Raw genomic sequence first — 23895 nt, forward strand, 5'->3', positions numbered from 1 at the left:
GACCTCATACGTCATCCGCCCGGAGCTGCTTCCGTGTACAACAGTGAGCGCAAGCTAGAGTAAATTGATTATTACATTTTAAATATGGTTATTTTTCTTACAAAAACACATTGATTCGCTACAGGAGGACTTTGTTAACCCCCCGGAGCCGTGTGAGGCGCTTTTTATTATGGATGGATGCGCTTTATTTAACTTCTTTTGGACTGATGCACTGCAACACCCGCTGACTGCCATTAAACAGCTTGAAAGATCAAAGACAATTTTTAATATAACTCCGACTGGATTCGTCTGAAAGAAGAAAGTCATATACACCTAGGATGCCTTGAGGGTGAGTAAATTGTGGGGTAATTTTCATTTTTGGGTGAACTAACCCTTTAAGAAATGGCTTCTATTTAAATGGGTCAAAAACCACTTTTGAGTTAAACTAATTTTAATATAAATGTAATATAAATTTAAACTATAATATGTTTTTATTTAAATAACATGCAATTAAGCATCTGAAAACACATTCCATTCAGTTTGCACTTTAGTATATTAAGAATATCAAGTGTATTAGTTCCATAAGTACTCTTTTTAAAAGTATGCTAACGTACTTCTTTTTCACAAGGGACTACTACCATTGCTATTATTATGTCATTTGCAATTTTTGCCAGTCCCATTTGGCACCCTTTTTGCAAGTAGCATGTTGATAAGCTTACAATGTGACATTGTAATATGCATAAAAAATGTGTTACACAAAAATATTAAATATTGAATGGATTTTTACTAGATGAGTTGCAGTGCACTATGGTTTGTCCTATCTATGAACAATCCATGCAATTCTGCTTTAAATTTTGGCCAAGATAAGGGATCTCAGATGGTAGCATGATGCTATCTTTTAGAACAGGCTTTTCATGAGGATCGTTCCTATAATGCCTAAAATTGCTGTCTATATTGCAACAAAGCATATATCATAATATCTACATTGTTATATTTATACATTATATTTGTTTCATTTTTTTAACAGATTCATCTAAAGAATCGTCCAGAGAGAAGAAGGAGAAAGACTCTAGTAAAGAAAAGGAGCCTAAGGTGTCGTCAAAAGAGTCCAAAAGAGAGTCTACAAAAGAGTCAAAGGAACCCTCAAAGGACAAGGAGTCAACCAGAGAGAAAGAGTCATCAAAGGAGAAGACGAAGGTGTCCAGGAAGTCCTCAGTGAAGGTCAAAGAGAAGAAGTCAGAGGCAGGAGACGGCTGAATACATTGACAGCTGCTGCACTGAGAAAATTCTTTGGCTCTTTATTAGTCGGGTTGTCTGTGTAAAGGTTAATAGCTCATCCTGATGTTTTTGCTGTAATTCTAGAGTTGATAGCATAGTGGCAGAAAATAATCAAAAAGTGCATGTTTTCACTGTCTTTGAGGGCAAGTGGACATGTAGGAGGGGTTTATATTTAAACTCAGCTGTCTGCTACTGCAGCATGTAGTCTGTGTGTCCATCATCTCCTATTGCTCAGAAAGACACCTGCGCAGCCCGGCGTGACGTCTGATCACGGGCACCACGCCCCACTGAGATGGCTAAAAATAACCACACCATCTTATCTCTGCTGTCTGTCTCACAGTCTGTTTGTGTGACATTCAGAGCTTTTTAAATTCCAATCCAATTTCTGAATTTAAATTACATACAGAATTGGAATTCAGACTAAAATAGAATGAAATTTATATGGACGTGTAGTTTTTAATTATACATTTTATTTCTCAGGATGAAAGACCCACACGAATGTTATCAAATCAACTCTTGAATTAAAAAAGAGCCAATTCTTAAATTCGGAATTTTGCACAACACTGTTGTGGGTCTACATTTGTCTCCCTTTCTTCATGATGCGGGGGAGTGTGACATGCAGTTTCTTATAAACACACACACACACACACACACGCAGTTTCATTCATACCTATATAGAGAATTCAAGGCCATAGCAGTGGATAATCATGTAAATACTATTTTTATAGTTTTCAGATATATGTGGTCTTAGAAAAAGTAGTATTTGTAGGTCATTTTGTCTAATGTTCCTTAACTGTAGAAAATTGTTTGCATAAAACAATGTGTAAAATGAATGTCGGAATAATCTACCTTTAAATCGTAGGAGTCATCAGAAACATTCATAATACAAAAATATCACGTTACATTTTATATCAAGATTTTTATTAGTTGTACCTTTATTATTATTATTATTATTATTATTATTATTATTATTATTATGTTCTTTGTTCCAGTTGTTGAATCAATATTACATTCAAACTAAAGTTTGTTATATAGATTTTAATGTGATCTTTTGGTACCAGCTATGTATTCCGAGGAAACATTTCCCTTTAAACCTGAAGCATTAGAGAGATCAATCTCTCCTGTAAATCGATTACACTGTCAAATGAGGCAATAAAAATGTCACTCAATAATATAACTTACAAATATTAAAATGTACAAATGCTCCAATGAGATGGTAAACCCTTTTGTGGGTGTGGGTGGACCAAGATTAGATGTTTAATGGAGTTTTTTGTGGTTTTGCATGCATTGTTTCTGTATTATGTTGCCTCATTTTGGCAACTTGATAGGGCCATTTGTCTAGATAATAATGTCTACCTTCCATACAAAATCATCAACTCCTTACAGTGCTGATCTGTGTGGCTATTAGTGGGAAGAAATGAGTCATATATCCCACATCTATACATAGTCAGTGTAAATCATACTACAGACTAGAGCAGTGATTTCTAACCGGGGGTACTTTGAACCGATTTCAGTTTAGCTATTTTCAACTTGTAAAACCAAAATAATATTTTTTAGTTGTTGTCTTCATAATGATAACTGGTTAAGGGGCTTCACATTGACTGCAATTTGACTACATTCCTTTTCAGTGAGAGTGGCAATTTCTGGCGACACAAGCAGCAGCGACTGTTAGCGATGCATCAAAGTTCAGCAGAGCTCAACATAGAAGTGATATGGCAATTAACCAATAGAGTTGGACTTGTAACCCGAAGGTCGTGAGTTCGAGTCTCAGTACCAGCAGGAAATGTAGATGTGGGGAGTGAATGTACAGTGTTCTCTTCCACACTCAGTACCCACGACTGAGGTGCCTTTGAGCAAGGCACCAAACCCTTGGGCGCCGAAGCAAAAACGAGATGGTCCTCACTGCAGAACACAAGATCCAGGCGGCGAGGTTGGATCCAGATCCAACTCCTCCCACCTTACATGTACCTAAACCTACCCGTCTCCACCCCCTGATCCCTAAACCCACCCATCTCAACCCCCAAACCTACCATCTCCACCCCCTAGATGTGGATCCAACCCCGCCCTCTGGATCTTTGTTCTGCAGTGAGGGGCTACTGGCAAAAACAGCTGCCCACTGCTCCAGGTGTGTGTGTGTGTGTGTGTGTGTGTGTGTGTGTGTGTGTGTGTGTGTGTGCGCAATCTACGCTTACAAAAAAGAAGTATACTGTACTTCAAGTGCTTTTTATTAAATATGTTTAAGTTAAAGTATGTAATACGTACACTGCTCCGTGTGTGTGTGTGTGTGTGTGTGCGCGCGCACTTGGATGGGTTAAATGCAAAGCACAAATTCTGAGTATGGGTTACCATACTTGGCCACACGTCACATCACTTTCACTTAAGTACATATAAAAAAAAAGTACCAACTCAAAGAGTATGCAATTTCGGATATTTTTTCCACAGCTTTGCCCAGCTTGCTAAAATTACTAAGCCCCACAACTAAACTTAGCACCTAGTGGGTTAAAGCAAATAGGGTAAAGTGGTTGAAAAATGGCCACTGATTGGGAAATGTCCACACAGTTAGAAAGATCGGACTGTATGCGCATACTATGCTGATGGCGAAATTTACATCACGTGCACTGTGCGCATAACCTAGTGTACGCATAAAAACTAAACTATACTTTGGGTTAAACTAGTAACTTGTCCTCTAATGCCATTTTAACCCATGCAAGTATCCATTTTGAGACGTGCCAATAACTATTCTAGGCCCTGTCCCAAATCGCACCCTCGTGGTCTTCCTCTGAGTCCACACTTTCGTGACGTAATGCCGCTTTGACTGTTGGGTAGAATCCTGCTGCGGACCTCGCCCCAGTGCGGGCTCAGCAGAAGTGCGCATCGAGGGCGCATAGCGGCTGCAAAGGGGGCGCTCGCTAGCACCCTTCTGAAAGCTAAAATGTCGAATGGGACACCCTGCGGTCTCGTGGACTTAACGGACACGCGCACGTGGCGGCCATTGTAAGTCTGCAAGACCGCGAATGCATGTGAAGCATGCCATTTGGGACAGGGCCCTAGCTTGCATAAAAGAGAGACCGTGGAGTGGTAAGACAAGTCAAATGAAGTTGTATAGGTGGCTGGTTTTCCAGATGATTATATAGATTTTTCCAGATTATATAGAATTAAGGTTTGTTCACACCAACACAAATGTTCAACATGAAAATGCAGTGCAATTTTCATATTTGATTTGTCTCTTAATACCAATGCGTAATAAACAGCAGACGGGCTGAATGAAAATGCTGGTTAACTCTCTGACAGTAGGTGGCGCTTAGAAAAAAAAGCAGAAATACCCTGGTTTTATGTAACAGCAGTGTCTCTGGACACATGACTAAAAGCACAAATCTTATTGGTTGACCAGTTTCATTTGCAGTAAAATGGAAAAAAAGATTGGAACACCTCTCAGTAAAATTTGTAGTATTAATGGTATGTGAATGTTCCTGCCGGTCTGAACAGATGCATTAACAGCCGTTAATTTGAATTAAAATATTTATCGCACCGAATATTTGTCTTGGTGTGAACAGGCCTTTACATCTAAATTATGTTTTCATTTACTTTTGACTCCGAATACAGACAATGGTGGTTTTGTTATTGCAATAGATATAGTCTAAAGATAATTGCAACAGAAACAACTGACTAAAATTGCAACCTGTGTCTAGATAGTTTCTTCACTGCAAATAGCTTTGAAGAGTTAGTTACAATTTAATGGAAGTAATGGTAGATCTTTTCTGAAAAAAAAAAAGATGTTGGGTGGGGACTTGATTTATTCATTGTTTGTTGATTGGATGGAGTGGGGCAGGGTTTAAGTGAACTAAATGATTGGAGAAATCCGACATAGGTCACCAGAGAGGTTGTTTCACCAGAAGACTGAGTAATGACATCGAATCGTTCACAATAAGGTGTAGGGCAAAGGTACAGCAAGACATGACAGGTGGATGGTCCTATTTAATCACAACACACTGCAGATCAGATGTCTCCTCAACATTCACATTATATCTTTACAAACTTAAAAAATAATAACATAAGCTCCTCACACCATATGCTAGCATCATCTATGTCCTATCAAGTGACCGTGGATGGTTTATCACTCACTGTTGATTATTAATCCAATTAAAAGTACTTATAATTGGATCTAAATAAGATTTGCCAAACCCCTAACTGTTTGGGCTTGGCAAAAGGGATTGTCAGTGTCAGGTGAGTTGAATTTCCAAGACCACTAGTCACCAGGCTGCAAGATCTCCAGTAAAAGTGCTCTTTGGCGCTATCTAGTGACTAATATTAAAGGAATAAATTGATTCCCTGAGAGCCCTGTCTTGGTATTCAGAAGAACCTCTACCTTAGAAGCAATTAGTCTCAGGACATATCATTCTTCAAATGTAAGTAGAACAGGTCTGTTTGAGCCTCATATCTATAGGTATTAATCTGATCTTTGAACTGCAGATGGAACAATCCACGTAGATACTTTGGATTTCTGAAGACACTTGGCACCTACTTTGGATAATGGTCAATGAATGAAGTCATTGTTATTCTAAGATTGAGAATTACATGCAAAAGGCATGTTCCTATCCATCTTCAGTGCCTTTACAATAGGCTGAAATTCTTGTTTGGTGAGAAAGTTACACGAGTGTGCCCATGCTGAATGCTGATATGTTGAGGGTACAGATAGGGGCGGATCTCACTACACCTCAGCATACGGCAGATCTGCGGGATTATAAACACACACGTGCGTTTAAATAGAGAGGGGCAGCTATCTGCGTGGACTGGAGGACGGTCCTGCGCCGCGGGAATGTTTAACTGTAGCTCTGGAGCTGGATGAGTAGGCTATCGGCGTCGCCAGAAATGACCAGCAGTGCGCATCCTTGTGTCTGTCAAGAGAGGAACCGGAGACCAAACCAGCGCGCTCTGACCAAAGACTGGATATCTCTGTTTGGATCATGGCAGTGTCATCTCTCCACGCGCTTGTCTCCAGAAGACCTCTGGATCTTATCTCTGTTTTAAACTCTTTGTGGAGTTTGTGACCTGCAAACCTGGATCTTCGGAAAGTTGCCTCGCCGTTGACGTGTTTTTGGACCCTTTTTGTCGTTATAATGTTGAGCTGATTGTCCACCGCGGATCGACTCCCTCATGACACCCATGTCCCCCTCTCTCTGGATCTTAACGAAACCCATTTCTACAGGCTTTGGATACTCGATTTATTCATTTTTTCTCTTTCCCCCCGTGCGTCTGGAGCGAATTTAGGATGCTGTGTCTGTCTCCTCCAGTAACCTACAACCTGTTATTCTGGTTTTTAATTCTCCAAACGCCACATTTAACTGCACCTTTAATCACCGGTAAGATTCATAAATGGTCATTCATAACTAATCAAATCATATAAACATTTCTGCATAAAACATCGAATATTAGACATCAAATTAGTTTCATTAAGATGTATAGGCCTATTCGAAATCTGGTTGGTTTTGATATTTTTATCATTTCAAAACAGCACGATTTATAATGTCAAAACAAGCTTTAACGCAGTTTTTACGTTACTTTAGTAGTATTTAGATTCGAAAATTATTAATAAAAGGTTGGTGAAAAGATTTTAGCTGTGTAGTCCGGTGACTCCTATAAGAGTCATATATGAATAATTATTTTACAGTGTCCGTTGCATTAGTCATGCAATTGTTAATCAGTATAGTAATAACAATATGTAGCAGAAGTAGCTCCATAAAATAAGTGCCAGTAAGTGTGTCGTTCGTTAGTTTAACTAGTATTACTCGGTAATCACTTACATATAGAGTAACACTGTAAAATGAAGTGTGGCCTACATTCCGGTATATTTTGTAAACTCTACTTAAACTAAGCAAGAGCAGTTTGGACACCCTTATTCACTCATCTTAAAGGGATTTGGTTATTTGCAGGCTTTAATTGCTGTTTGTATGGTCGAATAAAATGTTTATAGGGAATATCTCATGTAAATATATAAATATGATTATTTTTCGTTTTTCCTTCAGGTACGGAGGCTAGCTGTGAAAACGAGGGAGAAGTGTTACACATCCCCAACATCACAGACAACCCCTGCATCTCCTGCGTCTGTCTGGTGAGAAAACCGTGAAATGTTTATAGCGCACTTTGCAGATTTCACATGACTAATTTTAACAGTCAATTTCTGTTGTAAGGCAGCAGTGCGGAGAGATTTTGTGAGCTTTCAGGAACTTTTAACACAAGGGTCATACAGAATAGAATGACTGTAGAAGAGATACAGATATTCAATAATAAGTCGCATATTATACAAGAGATAGCCTATATGAAATATATTTTTTAAGAAAGGAAGTTCTGTCACCACAAGTAAATAATATAAGAATATACATGCAGTCTTCGATATAACAACAATAATAACACTAGCTTTCTATTTTTTCTATTCTATCTACTTGTTTTTCTTTGTGTGTGTGTATATGTGTGTGTGTGTGTGTGTATAATATATATATATATATATATATACATATACAACTTGCTACGTGTACTGTGTTAGGCTAACCGAGACTTGTCATTTGCACTTATATATTGTTGCTCTTTTGTTAGTTTTGACTGCTTTTATTGTCCTCATTTGTAAGTCGCTTTGGATAAAAGCGTCTGCTAAATGACTAAATGTAAATGTAATAATGTACTCAGTGCAGCTTCATAATTTACATGTTGTTCAAAGGGAAAATTACAGGATGTCATTCGCTCTGTGGTTAAATTTGCAGTGCTGACTTTGTAGTGAGAACTGTAAATGCTGCATATGTCCAATGTAATAAATTTAGATGGACATTATTGATAAATTGGAATTACTGTAATCCACATCTACCCCTGTCCTGATCCCAAAAATCAGCATGGGTCTATGTTATGTGTCTGCTATCCATTATAAAGAGAATGATATGAGAACATTATGTTAAGCATCAAGAGTCAAACAATGTGCCTTTCACAAGGTTAGTGCATGCGAGCTGATACGTTGGGTTGATGAATGTCTCGGATTGATTTTGTAGCATGCGAGTTGATGAATAGAAATCAATACAGGAAGTTTTATCTCTGAAAGATGATGCTACTCTTTATGTACTACATGCATTTGTCTGCTGTTGATGGGGATGTCATGAACTAAACGTGATTGAATTAAGCTGATCTATGAAGAAAGCAGATCACATCCCGTACTAAATTTCATGGTTTTATCCTTGTCACATTGTCAACAAGTACAATTATTACACACAGTACTGAATGATATGGGATTGTCCTTTAATTATTTCTTTTTATCAATAGAATCAGAAAGCAGACTGCAAGCAGGAGAAGTGTTCACCGCTGGCAGAGGACTGTGCGCTGGTGGTCAAACAGACAGGAGCCTGCTGTGAAAGATGCAAAGGTCAGTTCAAACCTCCTGAAGAACTGATCTAAGAGAAATAACTCAAAAGTATGTTATCGGATTATTATTTATTATATCTGGGCTCACAAACGTCTTTAGTTCTTTAGTCATAATGTATAGTTTTGCTATGTTTAACATCACTGCCACCTTATGGTTGAGAGACGCCATGATTCTTTACAGCTGAGGTCTTGATTTTCCCTCTTTTTCAGTTTTATTTGATTGCAGGGCTGCTGGGCAAATGGGTTTCCTTAGAACATCTGACATTCTTCTAATAAGAACCTGTAATCAATATAATAAACTTATAATCAATCAATAATCTGCAGATGATGTTCAGCCTATTTTTAATATAAAAGCCAGTGAACAATGATGACTCAGATTTTCTGGTTACACTGTAAAAAATGATTTTTATAAGTTGTAAATAAAACAGATAATTGGAAATACTGTTATAATACAGTCTTTCTACTTCATGGTTAATTTAATATGTAACTTGCTGTTTCTGTGTAGACACTTTACTAGCAATTTCTGAGCGAAAATTGTTTCAAAGTAAATCCTACACCATTTTTTTTTAAGTGTACATGGCTTGAAATAATTTGATCTGAGTATTTCCCCTCTCTCTCTCTGCAGGTTGTCAGCTAAAAGGGACGTCCTACAACAGTTCCCATCACTGGATCAGCCCTGTGAAACCCTGTGTCACATACAGCTGTCAGGTGGGTCAGTCTCATTGAAACATTAAACACTGACTGCGCAGAGTGGATTTACTCTGTTAAAGTTACCAGCTGTAAGACATGTACATGTAGTCTAGTAGTAGAATAAACCGAATGAGAAAAACAGGACTGCACAAATGAACAAGTAATGAAGCAAGCTGACTGCTTTAATAAACTACTGGTTTAAATGAGAATGTTTGTCAAATGGGAAAAAGAACCTAGTAATAATAATGTAGATGAAATAGTACTGGAGTACCTCCTACCTCACCTCATGCACAATATCTGCATTTTCTTGTTTTTAAGTTACCATAACAAGAAACCACCTACCAATATAAATCTGAAAGTAAACTTTTTCTTTGGACAGGAAGGTGTCATCACTGAAGCAGAAATGAGGTGTGTCATTCACTGTAAGAATCCCAAAATCCATCCAACTAAATGCTGCCCGACTTGCCCAGGTCAGTCAGTGTTAATATGTGTGTGTGTGTGTGTGTGTGTGTGTGTGTGTGTGTCTGTTATTTTCTTATACAGTGATTTTGCCCCTATTCTAGATATTGATGTGCACAACATTTCCTCACTACTCGCAAAACTTAGTTGTTTGTCTAGGTGTATGTGAATATCTCTGCTAATCAGCCAGATTCTCAACCTAGTGCTTGTTCATATTTTGGATGTTCACAGGGTGTATTTTCGAGGGGAATTTATATAAAGAAGACGAAGAATTTCATCCTGAAGGGAATCCCTGTATTAAATGCATCTGCACTGTGAGTTTATCTGCTAAACACTTCAAACACTTGAGTGACAACAAAAAGCTCTGGGGCACTTTACTATGACCAAACAATAGCAGCCCATCTCCGATGGCAAATATTTAGTATTTGAACATTCACAATAATAATAATAATTATATTACTAATAGGGTACAGTGGGGCTAAAGACACACCTTAAAGGAACACTCCACTATTTTTGAAAATAGGCTAATTTTCCAACTCCCCTAGAGTTAAACAGTTGAGTTTTACCGTTTTCGAGTATACTTTTAGCTGTAGCTTAGCATAGATCATTGAATCTGATTAGACCGTTAGCATCTCGCTCAAAAATGACCAAAGAGTTTCTATATTTTTCCTATTTAAAACTTGACTCTTCTGTAGTTACATCGTGTACTAAGACCGACGGAAAATGAAAAGTTGCGATTTTCTAGGCCGATATGGCTAAGAACTATACTCTCATTCCAGCGTAATAATCAAGGAACTTTGCTGCCGTACTATGGGTGCAGCAGGCGCAATGATATTACGCAGCACCTGAAAATAGGCTAACTTCCGTCAACATAACCAACGTGACCACCTGCTTACACAGGGAGTGTGCTGGGAACTATTTTCAGGTGCTGCGTATTATCATCAATATTATCAACGCCCAACTTAATAAATCATATTATCTATATCTAACCATGTCATGTCAATAAATAGAAAAGTCAGCAAGCTATTTATTATCGAGTTAATTATTGTGCCTTTAACACAAAGATATATGTTTTGTATAATCATGTGTGTGTTTTTCAGGGAGGGCAAAGCATGTGTCATAAATTGGTGTGTCCTGTTCTGTCCTGCCCATCTCATCTCACCCACACTCCACCTGGCCAGTGCTGTCCTAGATGTCGTGGTAAGTTATTTTCTTCTTTTGGGGTAAAAAAAAATCAAGACACTTAAAGAAACTTAGAATCTAAGTACAGACTTGAGACTTTCACAATGACAAATATCATACACACTGACTTTATTATTAGCTATTTTCCCCACATTGCACATGTGGCAAACAATCCAATTACTATATAAGAATTCATATCAGAAATTTAGTCATTCATCAGGATGATGTATTTAAATACGATTCTGAGTACATAACGTTAGTGAAAAATGAAAAAAATTGAATTGGCTCATTAATGTACAAAATTATTCAACCCCCAAATGTTACATTTTGTAGAGAATCTTTTGTTCTTTATAACCTCCAATAAACATTGCCTCTAAGTGCTTACAAGCTTCTAACACATCTCTGCTGGAATCTTAGCCCATTCTTTGAAAAAGCTTGAGAAAGCTTCCAGATCACTGATAATATACAGAGTTCTGGCATGAAACTCTAGATGGCGCAGTCCGATAGGTCTAACTCAATCTGACCTAATGACATCATTATCATATGGCACAGCGATTGGTTCTCTCCTGTATCGGTAGCCAATGAGCTCGCTGCTCAACATTCAAATATATGACTAGTGCTTGCCGTAGCAGTTGCAGCTTGCTTCAGAAACCCTCCACCTTCCTCAGCTCCACCTGTATAGATCTGCTACGAGGTGATGCATGTATGCTATATGGGGGTTATTTCATGTATTTTATATTTGCAGCAGCAATATTTCTTACATGCTCACAGCAGCATGTTGTGGATGTATTGGCAGTAGCAAGTCTCGGTACTTGCTCTGCAGCAGCAGCAGCAGCAGCAGCATAGCAGATATATTCCGCCAAGACCAAATACATTAACATTGTCATGTACATTACCATGCCAATCCCTCCAAGAGTTGTCATGACAGAAACTTGGTTTCCATGCTGCCACTGCTTTCTTCAAATTGCACAAAATATTTTTAAAGAGATTTAAATCTGAAGACTGAACAGGCCACTGAAGAACATTCTATGACTGATGCCCTAACCAAGCTTCAGTAGATTTAGATATGTACTTTGGGATGATCATCCTGCTGGAAAGTCCAATGGTCATCAAGCTTCAGTCCATTTACAGAAGGCATCACATTTTTTGCCAAAATGGCCTGATACTTCAAAAAATCAACTTTCCACTTTTGTAACGTAAAGCCTGGTCCACCTCCATGTTTGACTGTAGGGATAGTGTTCTTCTGCTCATAAGTTTTGCCTTTTTTTGCACCAGACATACCACTGATAATAAATCCATAAAACATTCTTCTTTAACTCCACAGAGCTATCCAAATTATTTTAGCATATTCAAGTCAGCCTTTTATGTTCTTCTTGATCAAGAGTGGTGTCCCAACATGAAGGCCATGCTTGTTTAGTGTTCTACTTATACTCTGAAAGAAGAACACTATTGAAATGTTTCCTCCTTTCATCAGCTCATCTTTGGCAGTAAATTGAGGGGTTTTCTCAGTTGCTCTGATCAAACATTTTATTCCTCTTGATGATGTTGTTTTGTCTTAATTTGCCTCAAAAGTTTTCTGGTACAACACATTGTAAACATATAATGTCATATTTTTTTGTAATACAGCTGTCATAATTATTCAACCCCTATTCAGCACCGCTGTTTTTAAGTCACTTATTTGCATGGTAGGGTACAGAATTATGATTTAATTACAATTAAGCCCTTGAAACTCCATAACAAATCTTAATTGGCTTAAGCTGTTAGAGATACATACATTTAGCCCATGCAAATGCTAAAGTTGTGTAGCAAACAAGCCCAAGTCAAAAGAGCTCTCACAAAAGTTATAGAGAAGAAATAGTTTTATTACGTTAGAAAGTCTATGGCTATAAGAGGACACTAAAAGCTCCTAAAGACACAGCTGGCAGTATTACTCATATGACATTATCACTTTTAATATCCCATTAAACTGTTATTGATGCAGTTTTTTAAAAGAAATTCTGGATCTTCAGAAAAGACCGCTTTCATGAGAAATGTAAAATGACAGGGTCTTGTTTGTCTTCTCTAGGTCAAAGGAGGGTGTTTGACTTGTCGCCTGGCAGCTGTCTGTTCCACAGTGAGGTCTACGAGAACGGTACATCCATCAGCCATGACAACTGCACCACCTGCACATGTGTGGACTCTACGGTGCAGTGCAGGAAGAGATGCTCACCGCCTGGCAGCTGTCATGGCAGTGCGTGCTGTGAAGAGTGCCAGTCTCATCTGAAGATGGAAGATGTGAAGTACTGCAGGGTGAAGAGCAAAATCTATAGAGTGAGGCATCCAAGAACAGGGACAAATAAACACATGTGGACAACTAGTCGAAAAATGCATGCGTATATATCAGAGGAGAATGAGTGTAATAACTTTGTCTCTTCCTGGTTTAGGATGGTGACAGATGGTCGTCTGCTAACTGTTCTCTGTGCACCTGTGTTAAGGGGAATATTGAATGTCAGCCTAAGATTTGTGTTCCTATTACCAGCTGTCCCTCAGTAAGTTTTGTTTTACAAAGCTCATAAAGACACCGAACCACAGTTTTATCTGAAGTCGTCTGTACTTTATAGTCATATGTTTTAGACATAATGTATTATATACATACTGGAGAGAAAGTTTACCTGAAGAGAAAGCACTCTCAAGCTCCCCAGCTGGGCTTTTAAGTGCCTGGGTAAAATTTCATATGGCCAAAAACTCTTTGGTGGACACAAGGCCTAAATATTTTGTATCTAGTTACACTCAGCACTGCCTATGGATATTACAACAAACCTGTTTGATTTCCTTTGTCTCCCTATGTAAGTCTGTCTCTATACAATGTTTTTCAGAACAAGATATTGAATCGAACTGGATGCTGTCCTGTTTGCACTGATAGTAAGTTGACTTCCTCACATGATGTTCCTGCTGTGAATTTCAACAGAATAAAATAGGTATTTAAAAAAAAAAATACAAATTTTCATAAGCTTTTCTGTTACATCAATTACTACTACGGTCAGATCTTCACACACTCAGCAATGCAACTTTCAAGTATAAATTATAAGTTCCATGTGTGCCATCAGTTTGCATACAAATATGCATTATTTATATGACACACAAATTAATTGTTTCACTACAAATATCCTCTCTATTGCTCTTTTTGTAACTCCAGAGCCAGGTGTGTGTACCGTATTTGGAGACCCTCACTATAACACTTTTGACGGCCGCACCTTTAACTTCCAGGGCACGTGTAAATACGTGCTCACTAAGGACTGCTCCCCAGCGGCCAGTTTCACCGTGCTGGTGAAGAACGATGCCCGTCGCACACGCTCCTTCTCGTGGACCAAATCAGTGGAGCTGCACACTTCAGGTCTGAGCATCAGCCTCCACCAACACCTGACCGTCCGTCAAAATGGCACACGCATCGCTCTTCCCTTCCATAGCACAGGGGTCCACATTGACCTGGATGGATACCTGCTCAAACTCACCACCATCGCAGGTAAGGCCAGTATCCTGATATGGGATTTTCTATCATAGGTTCATTTACATAGCTTTTGGAGAATCAGAGGGGTTCGATTGTGGCTGCGTCTCTGCAAGTGGGTTCCATCTCAGTGAGTTTATGACCTTGTTGACTATATATATTCGAAAGTGCCATTGAGGTATTGTTTTGTTGCTGGTACTGTTACTGACGAGCGAATTTCTGAGGATTTGACAAGCTATTGTCATGCTTGGATCTGAACCAGATGCAAAGGTGCCATATTTCAGTTTTTTTTTTTTTTTTTTGTCTTGTCAAATAAATCTGAAATATGAGACAGAAGTAATGAATTTCCTTGCTGGTCCAGGACTGTTTATGTGATACCAGCATCAACATCATGTCTGTTTATTGAATTTAAGTCTTTTTCTTAGTGAAGATATCCATTCAAGGAAATTTTATACGACAAGCCCTGAAAGGATAAAGAAAGAATTACACCAATTTTGAGTCTGACAGATAGTCAGTCAGTTGGTACAATAGTTTGGAATTTTGTGCATTAATTTGATTAAAAAAAATGCATAAAAACAGTTTTATTGTGATATATTACCATTTTTATTTTTTCTAAATTTTTGAAATTTAATTTACTCCTGTGACGGAAATGCTGAATTTTTAGCAGTCATGTCTTCAGTGTCACATGATTCTTCAGAAACCATTCTAACTTGCTGATTTGGTGCTCAATAAACATTTCTTATAATTATCAATGCTGAAAACCGTTTTTGCTGCTTAATATTTTGTGGAAACTGTGATATATTACTATTCAAATGTTTGGGGTAAGATTTAAAAAAAAGAAAGAAATAAAATAATACTTTTAGTCAGCAAGGACACATTAAATTAATCAAAAGTGGCTTCAAATAAATGCTGTTCTTTTGAACTTTATTCATCAAAGAATGTATGACATCCTGACCAAAACTGATTTGTGTCAAGTCAGCTAGTGGGATGGCGCTTTAAGGTGCACTGCGGATATAGTGTATTAACTGAAGGAAACAAGTCTGAAAAAGATTTTTGCAGTGTAAAAATGAACCAACCTAGTGCCTTGCACAAAGCTGACTCTTGGACTGGGAACAGGATTGTGATTTGATTAACTCTCCCATGTATGTATGACTTCTATCTGTAAGCAACCTTTGTGCTAGCAGCTCAAATCAATCATTCCAACTTGCACAGAGAGTATAGGAGGGTTACAGTTTAAAGTTTGCCACACCTTTCTTTTTCAAAAGAGCATGTTCGGCCTGTTTAAAATGATTATTCAATACAAATGACAATAACTTCCAAACTAGCTTCCAATTTAGCATGTTAGTTTAACTCAAGTCACATTTATTTATAAAGTGCTTTATACAATGCAGATTGTTTCGAAGAAGCTCGACATTAATACACAGTAAACTACTGTACATCAATAATGAAACAAATTCAATTTTAGCTGTAAAGCACCTCCACAGAAGATAATAGTCATTATTCAGCTCAATCAGTTCAGTTCAATAACTGTCAATGTTGCAAAGTTCAACAATTCTGAAAAGAGTTCAATTCAGCTATAAGCCGCTCTACAGAAGACAATTGTGTCAATATTCAGCTAAAGTCGGGTCAGTGTTGATTCATTACAGTTCAATAACTGTGTTGATTTTGCAATGATGATATCATTATCCAGTTCAATTTTGTTCTCAACCAATAGTGTAAGTGCAGTTAAATCGATAACATTACTGAATATTAAATGTCTTTTTAAGCACATTTTCGAATGGGAACAATAGATAAATGGGTTGCTGTGCAGAACATGTCCATAGATTTTTCAGGATCCAAATTGTAGGTCAAAATTTTATTTGAATGTTCAAGGAAAATTGTATGTTAATGGTCACCATTTCTTTTCATGCTTTCTTAAAAAACTTTTTTGCCTTCACTGTAGCAAGTGAGTTTTTAAAAGAAAAAATAGTCCATGTAGTACTTTAATTACTTTGATTGCTAAATGATTGTATTCAAATGCTGTTTAAAATTAATTAGATTGTGTCAGACCACAGGATATGTCGTCTTCTCAAACACAGGCAAATGCAGCATGCTTCCTCTTCCTTAATCTTCATCTTGGCTGTGTCATCAGGACTGGAGATCACATGGGACGGGGACAGTCTGGTGGAGGTAGTCGCAGCACCCCATCTGAAGGGGCAGCTCTGTGGGCTGTGTGGAAACTACAACGGTCAAAGGCGGGACGACTCTCTAGGAGGAGACGGCCAGATTAAGTTTGACGTGGATGAATTCGCGGAGTCTTGGCGTGTGGAGGACAATGAGGTGTGTCAGGCACCGAACCGCAGGCCCACGTCCTTCCTCTGTCCCGGCACAGTCAAAGTAAAGCTTTGTGCACACAGAACGTGCCAAAAACTCAAGTCCTGGGAGTTTCAGAAGTGCCATTCTGCTGTAGACTTTACCTCTTTCTACAAGTGAGTTCCCCAGTCTTATGCAATTATCAAAATTAATTAATAATGTGCATTTGCCATTTTATTGTACTACTCTAGAAAGGTTCAAGACTTTTGCATTTTAATACTGAATATGTAATACTAAAGTGTTTGTAGAGTAGTGAAACATTAAACTGGTGCCAGTAAGGTGATGTTAGTGATGTACACTTCAACATACAACACTGCTTCAGTTTCCGTCCAAAGATGCGAATTTAACTTATGCACAAAACTGGAATATCGCATAAAACATTTGCAAATAAAGCACCGTTTCCATCCAATGTCACTTCCTGATAAACTAGCACTAAATGTCTCTAAGAAAACTAGGAGAAGCCACTGAATATAATATTTTTCATATGTAATAACCAGTTTTGGGCAGTAACGCATTACTTATTTACGCGTTACTGTAATTTGATTACTTTTTTAGTAAGGAGTAATTTAACATGTTATAATTTTCAAAATAGTAATTAGAGTATAGTTACAAGCCGAAGTCTCTATACGTTACTGCAGCGTTACATTGCTGACAGAATGCAGTGTTTTATAACCTAGAGATTGTAAAAAGGATGTAGCACACGCACTGTCGAGTCAAGTGCCAGTGGATTAGAACCCTGCGTATGCAAATCTTTTTGACGTCATTCTACCTTCATAATAACACGTGTTGGCAGCGTTGAGCAATGCAGTGCTGAAATTTGCGTTCACGAATACTCTCATTATAACACACGAATTGTAGACATTATGAAAGATTCATTATGCATATATTTATTGTGTTATAACAGAGATTTGTGAGATTGCGATGAACTGAGATGTCTTTTACAGATTATAAATGCAGTGCGCTTTGCTGACATTCTGCCATGCCAAACCATGCACGCAGCAGCCGCTTGCTTTAGTTAAAAATAACAGTGTTCCGTGAATGTTGATGCTTTAATAACAAATATTTATCGGGCGCGTGTATGCTGGGATTTCATAAATTTAATGGATAAAAAAGTAACGTAACTAGTAATGTAACTAATTACTTTTGAAATAAAGTAATCAGAACTCCGTTTAAAAGGAGTAATCAGTAATCAGTAATTTGATTACATTTTCAGAGTAACTTGCCCAACACTGGTAATAACGTACTTGCGCTTCAGAGAGGGCAGACGTAACACAATAAATGCGGTCATTGCTTTTAGAGGTGGATGCCTGCTGTTTGGGAACGCAGTCATGTAAGACAGTAATGACATGCTTTCCTCAGGCATTTCAGAACGGCCAAAACAACACATAGATGCTGTGAACGAGATCGGTCCGCTGGTCCGTCTATTTATCTCGTCTCATAGCGCAAAGTCACATGACTTTTTCAATGCGCATGGTGGAATTTATTCGGTAAATGTGTTTCCATCATAGTTTGCAAATTTTTTCTTATCGTATAAAAAAAGTTTATCCTCATCGTAGTTTATGCGCCTTTTTTCTTATCGGATAAAAACTTTATCCTACTCAGTTGTGCGCGTATGTTTTTTATGCGCATTTTTAGAATTTATGCGCATCTTGGCGTTTCCATCCAGCGTTTTTTTATGTGATTATCCAAAATGCGCTTAAAAATAGGTGGATTGAAACGTAACTAGTAGCTGGGTTTCCACCACCCTGCTTTTATGCGCATTTTGAAGTATCGCATCAGAATCGAGTGATGGAAACGCTGAATTTCGAATAAAAATGCCTTAATTCGCAAAAACGTTTTTACGCTCGCTTGAGGTGGTTTTTGACTTGTGCGAAAAAGGGTTAATGCGAATAATGGGAGATGGAAATGCATTTTGCGAATAAATTCCTTCAAGCGTATCAAAAAAGTCTGAAAATAATTGAGGACAAAATGTGTTTTACTGAGAAAAAAAACAGTTTTGGATATCTGGAAAAAGGGGGGTCGTCTTATAATCAGGGTCGTCTTATATTCGGGCCAATACGGTAATTGGGCGGGTTTTGTAGCGAAAACCTGGCAACCCTGCACCAGACAGAGCTGTCGGCCATTCTTCTTATTGTGAAGTCATGCAATGTGAAACCCCCTGTCGCCGATCCATCGTGCAGTGTGAACACAGCAACAACTGAATGCTACCCCAGATAGTCACGCAGTGTGAAAACAACGGCGATCCGACGAGTTTGAAAATCGTGCAGTGTGAACTCGGCATAAGTTAAATTCGCAACTTTGGATGGAAACCCGGCTACTGACACTAATTCTATCTCTGTCTCTCCCCATGTCTTCCTCTCTTTAGGTCATGTGTAACAGACATGTGTGAGTGTCCAGTGCATAAAAACTGTTACTGCGAGTCGTTTATAGCATACAGTCGAGCGTGTGAGAGAGAGGGCATTCGAGTGCACTGGAGACCGGAGCTCCCCTGCATGAGTAAGTCAGACCTGACAAATATATATATCGACAACAGGAACTCAAACCCTCATTCATTATATGGTGTTTTTATTGTTGTTTGATGCAGCAAAAATGAATAGCCCAGTTTTAGGATATTGTTAAAAAATTCAAAACACGTTTTCTCTCGTTTACATTTGAAATGTTTTAGGATTTCTTGTTAAGAAGCTGACAAAATGTATGTGATAAAAGCTGACATAAATATGTGATGGTGTCTTTTCTTCATATTTGACTAGTGTTCATTTCTCTTTTTTTAGGCACACACTGCAAACATGGTGCAGTTTATGACACATGTGGACCTGGCTGCACTAAAACCTGCAATAACTGGAACGAAATCGGACCCTGTCAAAGGCCCTGTGTCGCTGGCTGCCACTGTCCGGCCAGCCTGGTCCTGTTTGAGGGCCACTGCGTTAAACCTACATCCTGCCCCGTGCGATGACCCACAGGACTATAAACGCAACGGGCTGCAAGAGATCCAAACACAGAGGCAAAAAGAGCACTGTGTATGCAATTTTGCAAACAGTACTGTACGATACTCAAGATACTGAGAGAGACACACACTGCGCCTTTGCCCTGCTTCCTTCAGCAGTGAGACTCACCAGTAGCTTTGAAGTAAGTAAGCTTCTCTGTGGGGACTCAGGATCTCTCTGCTCGCTCTATGGATTTCTCATAGGTGGCGAATACCAAATCCTAAGTGCCTTACTGAAGTCTGGAATGAACTCAGTGTTACCAAATTCCTGATGCTTCGAACAAAAAGGACCTGAACTGGACATTCTGAGTTAAGTGTGGGGTATATGGCGTATATAAACTATAGTATTATCCATTTATTGGGTCAGCCAGTATTTAATACACAATTTATTTACCGAAAGGGAAACTATTTATGTATTTGTTGTTTATTTTGTAAGTCGGGGACTCAGATGTGACTGTTATAGCATTAAAGAGAAGTGTACTGTATTTGTCCAGCCAAGAGTTCATACACTGATGTGTGTATGTGTTATTCTAACTGTACATTTCATTTGACCCATTAAGATACTATATATTACCAGTATAAAGCTTACAGTATATACTTTCAAAGAAAACATGTTTAAACGTTTTCTCATCAGGAAGTGCAGTGTGACGTTTGTGCACACAACTCAGGTTCGCAGATGTCTCGTGTTGATTCAGGACTGGGTATATAGACTCGTAGGGACTGTAAATTGAATTTTTTTTTACAATACTAACCTGAGTGTTAATAGAATGACTTTGCACCTATGGTATAGAATGACTTTGCACCCCCGCTACTTACATAAAAATGGACTTGTAGGGACTGTACATTGATAAAACTTTTACAATACTAACCTGAGTGTTAATAGTGTTGAGTGTTCAAGTCCTGTAGTTCAGTCGTGATCATACAAGTGTTATTGTTTGAGCTACATTAAATCCGACTAAACACACATGGGCACAGCCCTAAAAGAAAACAACATTCTTTCCACAACTCTGAAAGACATCTGAGAGAATGAGAGTTATCGATCAATGTAATGCAGTAGTTGACTCATGAACATTTTTTTTTCAACAAAGATTTTATGTTAAAGGTGACATATCATGAAAATCTGACTTTTCCAGGTTTTAAGTGCTATAATCAGGTCCCCGGTGCATCTACCAACCAAGGAAACGTGAAAAAGTTTAACCCAGTAACTTTGCTTTGGTAAGCCTTTTTCTGCAAGCGTCTGAGAAAACGAACGCGTCTGATTTCACTCCCTTGGTGACGTTGCAAAGGGATCTCATTATAATATTACCGCCCCTTAATCTAAGTTTCCACCCATGGCGCCGTCATTTGATTTCGCAAGCGACAACGGTGTACTAGTTCTAATGCCATGGCGAAAGTTTGAGCAAAACATGCTAACTGTTCTGTCATTGGCTGCACAGAACACTGTTTAGAGTCCCAGCCTCAGAGGAGACAACAGAGCAGTGGATTTATTGATTTATTTACTATAAATTGCTGCTGCCACACAGATCTAAAATAAACATGCGATTTATTTCCCAGCTGTTTACCTTCACAGACATAACCGACTGTTTTTTTGTAACTCATGTGTGTTTTTAACATAAACTTGTGTGTGAATGAGAACTTAGTTTAGTACTCGCATGCTGTGACAGCCGTTTTTTGTCCGTGTGCTTCGGATGTGTGCGCTCAGAAAACCATATATCAGAAGTTTAAATTCATATGGTTTAAACCGCATGATTTCAGCGTGATAAACATGATAATCAGAACCAAAACAGATGTTTTTTTAGCAGGTACGAGCTCTAATGGCGCAGCTCTATTCTGGAAAAGGGGGCGGGGAGCAGCAGCTCATTTGCATTTAAAGAGACAGGCCCCAAAAACAACGTGTTTCTGCTTCCACTCAAAATAGGCATTTTCAAAATGATATAATAAATGATCTGTGGAGTATTTTGAGCTGAAACTTCACAGACACATTCTGGGGACACCAGAGACTTATATTACATATTGTAAAAAGTGGCATAATATGTCTCCTTTAAAATTTATGTTTGTATAGTTTTGGTTATCGATGCTATAACTGATTACCACCAGTTTTTACCCTTTTCCAATTATATTGGCACACTTGGTAAATATGAACAAAATGGGCTGTGAATTTCTTTCAATTAAAATTTCACCAAATCAAACCTCTACTTCAAGTAAAATTACACGAAAAAAAATATTGTGGACCAAGTCCATCCATTCTCAAAACCACTTTGTCCTGTGTAGGGTGACTAGGGATGCAGAAATGTGGAATAAATTAAATGTTTATATCCAAAATATTTACCTACAAATTCTCAAGAGTAATCATATCTAACTGAATCTAACTTAAAAAAAAAAAAAAAAAGTAATTATTTACTCACCCTTCATGTCATTCCAAACCTTCATGACTTTCTTCTGTTTGCAGGTACTGGTTGGGTCTTGGGATCAGAAAGTTTTCAAAATTATGATCAGACCTCATCTATAAGCTCAACTTGTTTGGGAAAATGGCCATAAATAGCCTTTGGTGTACCTACAGTTTGCCATGCGTTACTGTAACTGGGTTCAGTGGGACTGGGTTTTATGGCCAAATGAGAGCAGAATATTATTTTTTGGAAACAAAACAATAACGGTGGGTTTGGAATAAACAGAAATATGTAGACAAGTGCCTAAACCCCACTAAGCACTCTGGAGGATCTTTAATGCTTGTGCTGCTAATTTTCTTCAACTTGTACATGATATCATAAATTCCAATAAATACCAGCAGATATTAAATCAACACCTGACTGACCTGTCAAGAAGCTTAAAATGAGCCGTTGTTAGATCTTGGTTAAGATAGGTTGCTTATGCACATTGAGCCTTTCTTGTCATTATACTATATACATGTTCTAATGCAATCTGTAATTTTCACTCATTGAAGAGATCATAGTTTATTACACAAGCCTCAGCCTGGATCCAGAACACCTGAGAAGAGATGATGCCAACCCCTCTGACTATTACAGTATATTAAAGACCCCATTAAATCACTTAACAAGCAATTTCATTTACTGTTTAAGTATTTCCTTTTGAAACGGGATGTTTCTACGCAATATACGTAACTATCAATATGCATCATTTCATCAGAAAGGAATGATTGTATTCTTGTTTTGAAGTAAAAACAAACAAAAAAAACATTACAATTACAAACTGCCTCCGATTGTTAATTTTTTTTTTGCAATGTGATGGCAGATAAGGCATTAGAACTGACATGCTTAAATGATGCTGCATTACTGACGGGTCCATCTCCCCGTAAAAGCCTGTTTGAAAACCTTATGTTTATTTGTGACTGAAGAGAATTCACAGTGGAATGCACCAAACAACAAATGCTGTTCTACTGAGACATTCACATAGTGGAAACTAATTTTTCCTAACATGAGCCTTCAGAAGGTAATGCTATTTTTAGTCCAGTGATCTTGTTTTAGTATTTCTCCTGTCTATCCTCATCACCTCACTTATGAACCAATGGGTCCAGCCAAAGAACTGATGAAGTATAGGATGTTGCTGTTTCTGTGCAGCAGTCTTGCGCTGTTGTAATCATCTGTATGACATTACAAGGATAAGGAAGTTTTAAAAAAAGTGGCTTGGTTTTAATAAAAAGCTGTTTTTGGATTAACAAGGAAGTTTTGAGTTGAGCTGACAGTATGCTTTTATAGTGATAACCTCTTAAATGTCAAAAGATTACAGGAAATTTCATTTCTCAGCATGTCCCTTTAACCCTTAAAGTGTTTAAATTGAAGTGTATATATATACTCCAACGACTCCTTGGAAACTGTTCCACGATCTCCAACGTAACCGGCATCCGATCCTCACCATCAGAACTCAGATAAGCACCCTGGAACCATTCACTGTGTTGACACTCACCTGCCTTTAACTCACCTATTCCAGTCATCCCCTTACCCAGTCAATAAACCATCCTGATTTGCACTTACCTGTTGTGTCTGGCTTTGCTTTGTGACAGCATGACTGCTTTAAACTGTCCTGATAATGTAGCCAAACAAGCCATTTGCAGTTTGTTTTGTAACATTTA

The 23895-nt window shown here is 38.1% G+C and overlaps 1 protein-coding gene across 1 annotated transcript in view; it reads left to right on the top strand.

Annotated features, from left to right (window-relative positions):
* Positions 1 to 20856, top strand: part of LOC107697278 (protein PTHB1-like) — a 160258-nt gene extending 139402 nt beyond the window's left edge. Inside the window, exons 23-35 of the mRNA XM_016497998.1 lie at positions 7281 to 7366; positions 8560 to 8659; positions 9284 to 9366; positions 9728 to 9818; positions 10039 to 10121; positions 10908 to 11007; positions 13055 to 13299; positions 13413 to 13517; positions 13845 to 13890; positions 14165 to 14491; positions 16605 to 16941; positions 19191 to 19321; positions 19597 to 20856. Coding sequence (XP_016353484.1) covers positions 7281 to 7366; positions 8560 to 8659; positions 9284 to 9366; positions 9728 to 9818; positions 10039 to 10121; positions 10908 to 11007; positions 13055 to 13299; positions 13413 to 13517; positions 13845 to 13890; positions 14165 to 14491; positions 16605 to 16941; positions 19191 to 19321; positions 19597 to 19778 — 1916 coding nt within the window. The 3' untranslated portion in view covers positions 19779 to 20856. The remainder of the gene's footprint in view (positions 1 to 7280; positions 7367 to 8559; positions 8660 to 9283; positions 9367 to 9727; positions 9819 to 10038; positions 10122 to 10907; positions 11008 to 13054; positions 13300 to 13412; positions 13518 to 13844; positions 13891 to 14164; positions 14492 to 16604; positions 16942 to 19190; positions 19322 to 19596) is intronic.
* The last annotated feature ends 3039 nt before the right edge of the window (positions 20857 to 23895 follow it).

Source organism: Sinocyclocheilus anshuiensis, unplaced genomic scaffold (assembly GCF_001515605.1).
Source record: "Sinocyclocheilus anshuiensis isolate Anshui unplaced genomic scaffold, SAMN03320099.WGS_v1.1 scaffold979, whole genome shotgun sequence".
Lineage (NCBI taxonomy): Eukaryota > Metazoa > Chordata > Actinopteri > Cypriniformes > Cyprinidae > Sinocyclocheilus > Sinocyclocheilus anshuiensis.